At 38.7% G+C, this 12,457-nt stretch overlaps 1 protein-coding gene across 3 annotated transcripts in view; it reads right to left on the reverse strand.

Annotated features, from left to right (window-relative positions):
• Positions 1 to 12,457, reverse strand: part of NET1 (neuroepithelial cell transforming 1) — a 34,732-nt gene continuing 22,275 nt past the window's right edge. For 2 of the 3 annotated variants that reach the window (XM_025000421.2, XM_025000422.2), the window contains 9 exons: positions 6,614 to 6,721; positions 6,035 to 6,202; positions 5,597 to 5,659; positions 5,181 to 5,277; positions 4,762 to 4,838; positions 3,928 to 4,185; positions 3,345 to 3,515; positions 2,183 to 2,369; positions 1 to 1,838 (listed from right to left, as the gene is read on the reverse strand). In XM_025000421.2, coding sequence (XP_024856189.1) covers positions 1,450 to 1,838; positions 2,183 to 2,369; positions 3,345 to 3,515; positions 3,928 to 4,185; positions 4,762 to 4,838; positions 5,181 to 5,277; positions 5,597 to 5,659; positions 6,035 to 6,202; positions 6,614 to 6,721 — 1,518 coding nt within the window. In that variant the 3' untranslated portion in view covers positions 1 to 1,449. 3 annotated transcript variants of the gene reach the window in all.

Below are 12,457 nucleotides of genomic sequence, written 5' to 3' on the forward strand. Positions count from 1 at the left end.
TTATGGGTGTGACTTTTTTTTTTTAATTGTATAATTCATTTATACAGAGAAATCATTTGGAATTAATTATTTACAGTCTTTTTCAGTTTTCATTTCCACTGGCCAGATACAGCTCACATAACAGTCCACGTTTACTGGAACAGTCACCATGACAAATCTTCCACGACATGGGTTTTCAGTCCTCCCCCGTCCAAGACAATGATTACATTTGAACAGAAACTTTTCAGAGTAAAACACTCACCAGTCTCTTTTCCCCTCTTACGAATAAATCTGCCAGAATGGATCTAATATGGTCAAATTTTCAACACATTTCCTTTTCTTTTCAAACCCCTTATTTGCAAGTACTGTAAATCAAGGCAAACACCATTCACATCCCCCAAGCCTTCTACGACTTACTACATACTCTCGACTTCAGCTTTTACTATCTCTTCTCAGAAATGTCTGACACAATCAGACATTTTTACTTTAAGACAAAACTACACTCTTTTTCCCTCTGTTTTTTTTTTAAAAATACTTATTACCAGTCAATTGCCTTCCCTCTTGCTTTTCAGAGAATATTAACTTTCCATGAAATCCTTAAGATGGTTTTCTTTCAGTAGTTCAGAACACACTGAGTCATTTCATGTGTGTCCACCACCCTGAAACACTACACTTTAAAAATCGCAATTTTCTTAATTGGCTCAAAAACAGTATGGCTTGATTTCACTTGGTAAAGTTAATATGATTTAAAAACATACATACATACACACATTTTTAATCAAGGGAGAAAAATACTTTAAAGACATGCCAATTTGAAAAGGGATCAAAGTAAAAAAAGGAAAGACTAAAAACTACTTTACAATAAAAAAAAATTAAATAATCGGCAGGTTAAATCAATGAAAAATGAGGAATGTAGAGTGAAAAACAAACTAATAAAAAGCATTCCAGTTGGCAAAATGGAAAACCGATTAAGTTTGGTTTGTTTTCCAAGAACTTATGTTTCAATGTAAATTTTGAAATATTACAAATATTCCAAGTAGATCTTAGATGCCAATGTTACAATTTCAAATTTTGCATGCAAAGTTCATCAAAGAAACACTGGTAAAATCCTGGTATTTGTAAAATTTTAAGTTTTGGCAAATACTGTAAATATCACAATTGGTATTAAAAAGTCATGATGAGTGCAGAATGAAAATACCTGTTAAGTATTTCATTTGATTAAAAATACCAGGTTTGCATGTTCTAAATGATCTGAGAAGAAAAAAAAAAAACAAACTGCAGTTTAACAGTAATCTGTATATGTATCTTTAGCTGCCATTAAAAAAAATAAAAGAACAACAACCAAAACCAACCAAACACACAGAAGACATGAGACGGGTACTGAGTAATGCTGCCGTGCTCACAGGACAGAAAGAAAAACTGTACAACGTCATAAATAAAGTCTCTCGCAGCTGCTGCCCAGAGCTTCCTTTATACCAGGGTCTCCTTCCGCTTGCCACCGACCTGGGCTCTGTCCCTGGCTTTGCGGAGGCTGGTCTGGGCTCGGGGTGCTTTCATGCCCGTCGTGTGGTCTGCTGTGTGCACCGGGGCGCCACACTCAGCAGCGTCTCCATCAGCTTTGCCCTGAGTCATGCTAGAGACCATGGATGCCTGTCTCTGGGCCCTGGCGTTGCTGGTGGTGGTGGGGTTCTCCCTGCACTCCTGGTGGAGCTCCGAGGGGCCAGTGGCCTGCTGGAAAGGGGCGATGGCATTGCGGATGCAGCTGAACCACTGCTGCTTGTGGAACACGTCGTTGGCTTGGAGTGTGTGGGACTGGCCCAGACAGGGGTCTTGGAAGCGAACTCGGAAAATGTTTTTAGCTAGAAAAATAAACATTGACAAAAGGAAATAGACTTAGAAAGCTATTCCTAGATGTGGTCCGACTACATGAGTATGGGTGCTGGTCTCCCCACAGCAGGCACATCTAGGAGGCAGTGCCCTATGTATCATGTATGTATGAGGCAGTGCCCATGTGTATCAGGTACACATGCGGGAGTCAGAGCACCACAGCACCTGACGACTCAGCGAGTGGACCAGCTCGGGATGACAGAACCCATTTCATGTTTAGTGTGTTGTCTGGGGACAGATTCTTAATTATTAAAGCTGAAATCATTTAGGTTCTGAGTTTATGATCATTGAAACCATTTTAAAGTGTGACTGGTACCTTTATCTGAGTTGCCAAAAGCCCCTCGGAAGGACCCTCCCATCCTCACGTCTCCATCCTGCAGGTCTTCCAAGACCAGCTCCTGGACGGGGATGGGCTGCCGGTAAACCTGGTAGGAGTGACGCTCGTTTCGAGTAACAGGTCGAGTCAACACCAAGATGTCTTGAAACAGGAAAATGTGCAGTTTCTGGAGAAGCGAGAAACAAATACTTCTTAAATGTAGAACTTTGTGACTTTAAGTGAGTGAAATCCATTGTTAAAAAAAATGTGACTGGATCTTAATTTTATCAAATTGATTTACTAAGATCTCCTTACAAATGACTTCATATAGATGGCGCTTTAAAAGCAATGCACATTCTCCTTGGAGAGCTTTTCTCACTGTAGACTATATACAACTTTTCTGTCCATGTGTAACATTAGATCAGCAGCAGCTGAGCAAACGCCACGCACCACCAAGACCTGTCGGTGGCGACGTGACTGGAAATGCCAGGACTGTACACTACAGTCTTCTAACAGGGCAAGAACTTAAAAATGTAAGCTGGTAAAAATGTTAATGGTTCTGTTTTGTCTAAACAGAGACAAACCTAAGCTTTTATAGAACAATGAAGCCTTATAAGAGTAATCAGAGATGGAAGATTAACTCTTTCCAAACAGAACCTCAACTTATGAATTGGGCTTCTGAAAAGCACATGATGAAATAAAAAAACCATTCCACGTGTATACTTAGTTTCAGCAGGTACCTTTGTAACTAAGATTGAAAAAAGAAGTGTGCTCTCATTCTATGTGCTGTCAAAGTTTGTTTCATAGTGCTAAAAACTTCTACTATAAACTCTTCAAAAAATTATTCTGAAGGATATGCTTTTTTATTAAACATCATAAAACTAGTAATTTATTTAGAAAGGAACCCCTAGCCAAACAAGTTGACTTATGCTTCAAAACTAAAAAATAAATTATTACTGATTCTCCATCAAGACATTTAAGTCACTCTGTAATGACAGAAACCAACTATTTGCTTTATCAAAGCTGATAACATAAAATCCAGTTACTTTCAGTATGTGATGAGTTTATTTTATAAACCTGCTTCATAATTCATGTGGAAAAAACTAAACAATGGGAAGAGGGCAGGAACTGCTCACTTCACATTAGTGTTAAATGCACTTACGTGTCCATTTTTATTTTTCAGTTCCCCATGGCAGAGCAACACTTTGCTTGATTCAATTCTAGGGTCCTTCTGCTTTTCCTCCAGATACTCCAGCTTGTCAATGTAATATTGGCATTCTGATTCACCTTTCTTCACGTTGATATCAGAGAGAACTCCTTGTATTATTAGTATCTAAAAAATTATATATATACAAAAAAATCAATGGTGCATTTTCAGCATATTAATTTATCCCTGTTTTCCTACAGGATTAAAATGATAAAATTTTACAACTTGAAGGGACCCCAGCAATCAGATAATTCAGTCAGTCCCTTCATTTTACAGTGTCAGCCACACTGGTGATTTGCCTTAAGTCACATAGCTAGCTAATGAAAGAGGTCAGATTAGAACCCAGTCTTCCGACTAAAACATAGATAAAACATCTATTACACCTCTTTACTAGTGCATAGTGCGCTAACATACAAGAACTGAAAGTTCATGTACTCATTCAGCATGCAGAAGCTGTGAGGGGATCACTGTATATCTTTCTCAGGCAAGCTAACATGCAAACTGGCAAAGCACAGGAACCACTTCTTGGGTTACTTACAGCCTTCTCCAGGAGCTGAACATCCGGGTGGTCTTTGGGAGTATGTCTAAGAATCTCTTTCAACAGTAAAGGGTATTTGACAAGGCGGCTTCGAGGAATATCGAGGAAGCTCCAGAGATCCAGTTTTCGGCTGAAGGGAGACTCCAGACACCGCTGGAGGAAGTCCTGGACTCTTGGGTCCTGTTTCTTCTGATCCAGAAGAGCCTTGGCTGCCAGCTGGTTACTGCAGTAGCCTTTGTAGGCATTCAAGCCCGGCAACTAAAGAGCAGTAAGAGAAATCAAAGAATAGTCCATTAGTGAGACTGCAACATGTCTGTTTCTAAGACATGAAAGTGAAAGTGAAGTCGCTTAGTCATGTCCAACTCTTTGCGACCCCGTGGACTGTAGCATACCAGGCTCCTCCGTCCATGAAACTTAGAGCTATTCGTGAAAGTTTTTAACAAGCTGTGAAGAATCTCCTGCAGGTGATAATGGGTGACTGTTCTCTCACTTGACTGTACATGCAAAGGCTGTCTTTCATCACAGAACCCCAGCCATTCCTCCTAGAACAGGGCCTGGCATCGGCAGGCACTCAGATGTTAACTGAGAGAGTAAGACAGGTAATTAACAGATGTAATGTGGGAATTCTGTCCAAGGAGGAACATATTCTTAAAACAAATGAAACAGTGTCATTCATGATATGTTTTTCTTAAACAGTGACTGTAACTTCTATGTACATTTGTTCAGTTTAAGTGCCCCATTTATCTGATTTCAGAATCCACTAACTGGATCAAATCAGTGTGATTCTGATCACAAGTGACAAGCCTGCCCTGTCTGCATAAACCTGCTACATACCCAGTTCACGAGAATCTGGCCAACATGCTCCACTGTCCCGCCAGGCTTGGTGGCTTCTCCTATTCTCTCCAACAAATCTGAAGTGTAAGAAAGCAGAAATTCCAAGAACAAGTTTATTTAAAAATAATTCAGGGAGGAGCAAGACAGTGGTAGGGGGTTAAGAGGTACAAACTACTATGTATGATACAAATAAGCTACAAAGACATACTGCACAGCACAGGGAATGTAGCCGTAGCTTTAAACGGAGTATAATATTTACAAATAGTAATCACTATGCTGTACACCTGAAACTAATGTTGTAAATCAACTCTATGTCAATAAAAATTTCAAAAATATCCTGAACTAAATTAGAAGTTTAGATTTAAAATTACTTGTTGTTGCTGTTCAGAATCTTACGAAAATTAGGGAGCACAACTTACCTTCATGCAGAGGTATGTAAGCATCCAAATCACCAAATATATGTGTGAGCTCCTCTTCTGACATAATAGACAGCTTTAACATGGGGTCGTGGTAGGCCTGTTGGAGGAGAGAAGTACATCACACACAGATCAAGCAAATAAAACACAAAGAGAGGTCCGCATGTGAATCAAGCCTGACTATGTAAAAACCAGCATGACTACTATTTTATACATAACAGAAATTAAAGTACATGTTCATCTTGAAAAACTCTTCCTGATATTCATATTTGAAGAAATGAGTCTAATAAACCTCATCTAAAATTAATATACACCAGTAGATATTCTCTACTTTTCAACTTCTAAAGGTAACATCCTTTAGAATTTGTGGAATATAATTCTTAAAACCTATGGCACAGGAGAGAAAGTTCTTTACTGACCTTTCTTGCAAGTTTTAGGTCCTCAATTAAGTCCTGTTCCCCTCGGGACATTTCATAGATTGCCTAAAAAAATCCAGCAAACATCACAGGTCACTCCTTCCTTTCAGAAAGGAAAATTACATGCAATGGATAGTTACCATTATTTAACTTATGTTTGAACAGCGCTTTTCAAAGTGACTCAGTCTGAACACTATAATTCAGAATGGAACCTCTAATAAGAGGATGCCATACGTTTCATATTCTACCCCATCAGGGTGTTAAACCAAATGACCACCACCTTCTGCAAGTGCTGAAAACGGCTACTCAAATGCAAAAATGCAAGTTTATCTTGCCGGAGGTGTTAGTTTGCTATTCTTCCGACAAAACACATGTTTAAGAATCAGAGTCTATGTTTCATTTTATGCTAGTGCACATAAAGTCTTGCTGTGGGGTGCACACCTCTTGACGTCTGATCTCCCTGGAGGTTAGAGACTGCTTCATGCTACCGTCTAACGTCTCTGACCACAGGGCGCTGCTTCTCCTCTTGGCAGGCACTGGGACTGTCGACCTGCTGGAAAACTTTTGGGCTGAAGCTGGGGATCTGCTGTCACCACGAAGGGTAAATGACTTAAAAGAAAAGAAAGAAAAGTGAATAAGAAAAAGCTTTGGAGGATACAGAAACTATTTATTTTTTCCTCAAAAAAAAAAAAAAAGGGACAAATTAAAAGGTTCTGGCAGTTTCTTTATGCATAAAAGTCATTTATGCCAGCTTCAATCTGACAGTATTATAAAATATTTGTCAGTCAAAATTACTTTCTGGGAATAAAAACTATCCAAGTTCTTGCTTTGCTCTAAGATGTAAACTAATATAATGAGGTTATATAAATATTGTTTTGACAATAATATTCCTTAACAGCATATTCCAAAAGAGGAAAATTATATTTAAGTATAACAGTACAAACTTGTCTGTACAGCTCAAAGAAAATGCAAATTTTAGGCTTCTATAAAACATTGCCTCACTGCATTACTTGCTCCTACCTGTATTGTTTGACCAAAGCGCCTGACGGCTCCATTTCTTACAGGAGAGATTAGATTTGCCAAGGATGTGACCCGAGCTAGAGGTCGTACTCTTTTATTGCTTGGCTCCTGTGAAAACAAGAACAAGTTATACTAAACATGTGTTTAGGTATAACTATTTCACCAAGTTTGTACAAAATGTTAATATCTCTCAAAAGTCAGATATTTGTACAGTATATACAAGAAACATGGAACGCTGAAAGTAAATGTTGTTTCTCATTGTTAAAACATGAAGGACACTAATGAGTAATGGAAAATTAAAAAATAAATGGTACAAGAAAGGTCAAATATCTGAACATCACTGAGAACATAACATACTATCATTAAACAAACAAAAAAAATCCAAAATTAAAACAAAAGAATTAGATACTAAAATCCTACAGAAACTTTTAGTTTAATATAGAGAGTAACTTTTGAAAAACACCTTCATGTTATGAAAAATTAAGCATACACAAAAGGGGAGAATTGCATAATGGATCTTGGTCTAACAACAGGTTTCATCTGTGCCCATACTGAAATATTTTACAGCAAATGCCAGACCTTCTATCATTTCACTCTTAAATACTTCACTTAACGAACAGCCTTTAAATGAAGGCATCTGACATTGGGATGAGTCAGCTCCAAGGCAGCCAGGTCCCTGTGGTGGGAGGTGTTCAAGCGTAGGTAGAACAGTGGTTAAGAGGAGGCTGAGCCTCTGGACTCAGACCGACTGGGCCCAAATCCTGGTTCTGACACTTGACAGGAAACATCCTGGGTCCCAATGTTCTGTAAAATGGAGTTAACATGAGAACGTCTCTTATAAAGGTGATATGAAGATTAAATAAGATGTTTAAAGGGTTTAGAATAGTTCTCGGAACATACTGAGTTTTATCTATTACTGACATCCTTTCTCAGGAATATTTCCACTTACTATGTAAATACTGATATTTATAAATAATTAGATCCTCTCATACATTTAATTATCAAGGAAAAATATATACAGATTGAGAAGATGTAATTATTTTACATATATTGTTTTTAAAACAATAATAGTATAGTAAACACATCATTTACCAAAGATTCCAAAACCTTACAAACTGCATTTCTTTAACTTTACAGCTAGGAGAGTGGAGGCACTCCACCAGGTGACTCACACAGCTGCCTAGGTAATGAAGGTTAGATCAAAAAACAGTCCTACCCTTTATAATGTCCATGGCGCATAATTATTTGTTTGTAATTTTTGGTGCCTTTGGCAATTTGTGGCATGCTTGACAAAATTTTAATGAGGCTACAGAAGGGTACATGATGAAAAATTATACAAAACTCACTACTTAAAAATGACAGATGAAATTTTTTTCTAAAAAAATCTTTGATATGACCCAAGTCATGAAAAAGAGGAAAGTGAATAAAAATAATCCCCTGAGAATAATTTGAGAGTAAAGTGGCAGAAAGGGTTAAAATCCTTCGGAAAGAACTTAAAAGATGGAATATCCAAACAAGCAATGAGACTTTTCTAGGCTCTGAAGGTGTGGACACAGCCGTGGCCAGGAGGCTCTGCAGACAGACCACACAGTCCAGGCCCCTGGGTCAGTCCTGAAGAGGTACTGCGGCAGGCCAGCCCCCACCCCCACCCCAAGTAACTGACTCCGAAGTAAAACCGTGACTATAAAGCCACAAGTGTGTGAATGTTAAATGAACTGAAAAAGAAACCTCCCGAGATATCTACTAAAACGACGCACTGTGTGGCTGAGGACATGTGTGAATGCCTTTACCAGACCCATCTGTGCAAGACTGAAGGGACACATGCGCGGGCAGAAGGCAGGCAGAAGGCATTCCTTTCTATTTAGTAAAGGCAGGACAAAGACGCTTCTGTGTGAACGGAGATAGAATTACCTCACAAAGTAAGATATGCCAGTGCCAAGGAGAAACCGAACAGTTGTCAGAAAGATCTGCCCACCGATTGGAAGGAGAGGTTAATTCCTCATCCTTGTTTAGAGCATAACCAATTTACTTCCTGGTAAATCATAAAATATTTAATTTCAATTGAAAAGTCTTTGGAAAGGTGCTCTTCCCAGTGAATTTGAAAGGAAAAGTTAAGTTTAACTGGAAGGAAAGGAATTTCTGATATCTATTTTAATACATAAAATAAAAAATTCTTATCTTTGGATCAGTCAGTACAACTACTAATTTCCTGGTAATGTAAAACTGTGATATTTAAAATGAAATCTACTGAATTTAATTTAGATAATTAAATGTAAAGATATCTAAAGCATCTTTCTGAAACTAAAACCGAAATGTGGATTCTCTCTCTGAGGGTGGTGGGGTATTATGCCAGGCAGTATATGTGTGGTATTAATATGTTCCCAGCCCTTGAGAAGCCCACCCATAATCTCACTGCTTCACAAAGGAGATGCCAGTCTCAGGAGTGTATCTAATCTAAAACGTCTGGGAGGAGCGTCCGGCTAGCTCTGTCACAGAGCAAGATACTCTTGAGTCTGTACCAAAGTAGTGCTGAATCAGTACACAGAGGAGGGCCTGGGGTGAGAGGACATTTTCATACTTTCCACACTGGCTTTTGGGATCTGAAAGTAATTTTCATGCCTCACTAAACGTTCACATGTGAAGAATGCTTGTAAGATACAACACAAACTTTTAGCATATATATTTATTATAAAATTACAGAGAATTTTAATGAATAACTAATTCAAAAAATATGATTGAAAGGCAAAGATTTAATACAGAATATGGCTCACTAATCTCAGGATAAACACATTTGAAAAAAATGAGAGACAACTGTTGGGGAAAAGTGTTATAGACCAGGTCACCTATAAGGTAGGGACAACAAATTGTCTGTTATGGGTTAGAATTTGGTCTGTGTGAGCTACAACCAAGAGCAGTGTTTCTTTAGAGGTTGAGATGTGCCATCTAACCTACTCTGGTTTCTTGTGGGGAGTGCTGTGGAATCCACCCATGTCTGTCCCTCTGCAGGTGAAGGAACAGAGGGTAGGAGTCTACCTGTCTTACCAGTACCCAAATAAGGCTTTCTTCCTGGTTTTACTGTCATGTTATTTTTGTTTTGAAGTGTTGTTAGCAACATTATGGTAAATATAAGAAGCTTAAAGAATGCATACAGATAGTGAGATTGTACACCCTCCTTCAAAGAGGATCTGAAAACCCAGGGGAACAATAAAGAACACAAGCAAGTTGCACATGTTCAAGGAACTTTCTACTGTCGGCAACCTTTCACTAGGGCTAAAGTTCACTTAGAGGGAAAAAACCCAACACCCTCTAATATAAACTTATGTTGTTTATTTAGGTTAGCTTTTAACCAGACTATCTAGGTTCTCCAGGCAATCACATGTATTGTTATAGGGAATCTGACTTGAGACCTAGTATTTAATCAATTTATTTCACTAACCCAGGTGTACTCAGATTTTATGCCTTAAAATATTTTCTGGATAGCTACAAACAAAATTCTTAAAAACAATTTAAAGTCTTTTACTGGGATGTACCTTGTGCATAAAAGCAACAACATGGAAAAGTTCTAAGGTGAACCCTGTTTTTTGTAAAAAGGTTTTTTTTCTCCTCAGGATGTCACATAGAGGATATTTTTTTGGGGGGGTCGTCTTTTCTAGAGTCAACCAAATCAAGACACAAAAAACCAAGTATGTGTCTGGGTTTACTCATTCGGGTTACTGGATAAATAATTTTCTCTTCTATCTGGCAAAAGCTTTAACAAGAATGAAAAGAAAAAGTTATTTATAAAAAGATAAAAATGAGTTATGATCACACAGGATTTCTTCCCTTTCCTCTTAGTACTAAATAGTCAAATACAGTTATTTATTTAAGGCTGTGCTGTTAAAAGCCTGATGACATCCTTGGTGTTTTTAATCTCTGGAATAAAGGTATGCTGTAAACACGGTCAGTGTCTGATACCAAACAAGACTAGTTCCGCTTTAGTATTTACATGATGACCACTTTCGCAAAAACTGAAACACATAAGCCAAAACCAAACAGAAAAACGAAAACCAAAGGCAAATCATGTCTTTTAAAGATGGCAGCTATTTTAACTACCAAAGGTGTGTGTGAGAGACACAGCTTTGCTGAGACACACAATACATTGCGCATATTTAAAATGTATAATTACATAAGTTCTGATACACGTACATGGCCACAAAACCATCACCTCAAAGCAGCGGCATACAGTTAACTGAATACAGGAATGATATTTCTATTCTCTCAGCAATGATGAAGTATATACCATAAAGTATATCTAATTGCCGTGTGCTATATATATAGAATGAGCACAGAACATTAACTATTAAAATTAAATAAGAGGCATAAAAGTCACTTATTTTGATAAATGTTCACAAAGACCTTAAAAAAGTACGATAACTTGAGGTAATTAAGGCAAGGACGGCAGAAGTACCTAAATAATGGTTCACTGGCTTAAATAATTTAACATATTTTTCTTTCTGAAGGACAAAGCCACACACAACGAACTTATCAGATGTGGAAAGAAAATTAAAAATGAACGCTGGCATTTTGTTCACTAGCATTAACTTCTAAGTAAGGGATTCCTACTTTCTGCTTACTCCACAACCCAATTCCCAAGACTGACTAGATAACAGAAATAAATGCAAGACAAAAAAACCCCCCAAAACAAAACCTAACCAAACAAAAAACTGTATTAAACATCAGAAATGTGACCAATTCAACCAAACTTAAGTATATACATTTAAAATCTTTTTCTTTTGTATGAAAGTTTGTGTACACTTAAGTAACGCTATGCATAAACACATTTCAAACTTGCATGTGAATCAAGGCCAATTTATTTTTTTTTCAAGGCCACTTTAATGCTCCGTAAGAGCAAAAGTTCAGTTTAACGTCATTCTGTTAATACGCTGTTCAAGAGGGTAAGTTTCGTGGCGTTAGAAACCTTCCCTGGGCTGTTCTCGTCCACTCTTACCTCCTGCTCTCGGAAGGACTGGTTGTTCACGTCGAGGACTCGTATGGTCCTTTTAATGGGCAAGAGACCTCCGACCTCATCGTGTGCCACCATGCTTCCCAAATGACCCCGCGTCCCCCGCCCGAATTCCCGGGCTCCTCCCGGCTGGGTGCTCAGCCGGCCAGCGCAGCCATCAGCTAGTCTCGGTGCGGCCGCAGCTTCTGCGGGCGCCCGCCTGGCTCGCAGCCTCCAGGCTCTGGGGGCGGGGCCCCGGGGACACGTGACCGCCTTAACTGACAGCCGGGCGCACCTAGGCCTCTCCGCTTTCCCTGCCAGAGAAAACTATCAGGGGTTTTGGAAATTTCTACAGTGAGGCCAGAGGGCAAAAGGAAACTGGGTTAACGTAAGGCTCTTCCTGATTTAAAAAGCATTCCCAGAGACAAAGGAACTGCTTATCCAGGTTACCTTTTTCGTACTTAGCTGCAGACACGGATACTTTTTCTATAAAACCCTGTTGCCTAAAAAATAAATTATGGACTACTTGACAACGTTCAGTTCACTTCAGTTCAGTCCCTCAGACTCTTTGCGACCCCATAAACTGCAGGATGCCAGGTCTCCCTGTCCATCACCAACTCCCGGACAACTTTAAGAAAATCGTAATTCAGAGTTAAATAATGTAGATACTGAAGACAAGAGTAATTGTCCAGGGACCTTGCTTTTATTTTACATAAGTTCAATTTCTAGTCCAAACCTTACCTCTGTGAAGCAACCCTACTTCTGTTGGTTTGGCAGGCCTACAACCGAGCAGGTTTTCTTCTTAGACAATAAGTACTGTATTCCATTTTGAAAAGTAGAATTTTCTCTTAATTATATGGTAA

Source organism: Bos taurus, chromosome 13, assembly GCF_002263795.3.
Source record: "Bos taurus isolate L1 Dominette 01449 registration number 42190680 breed Hereford chromosome 13, ARS-UCD2.0, whole genome shotgun sequence".
NCBI lineage: Eukaryota > Metazoa > Chordata > Mammalia > Artiodactyla > Bovidae > Bos > Bos taurus.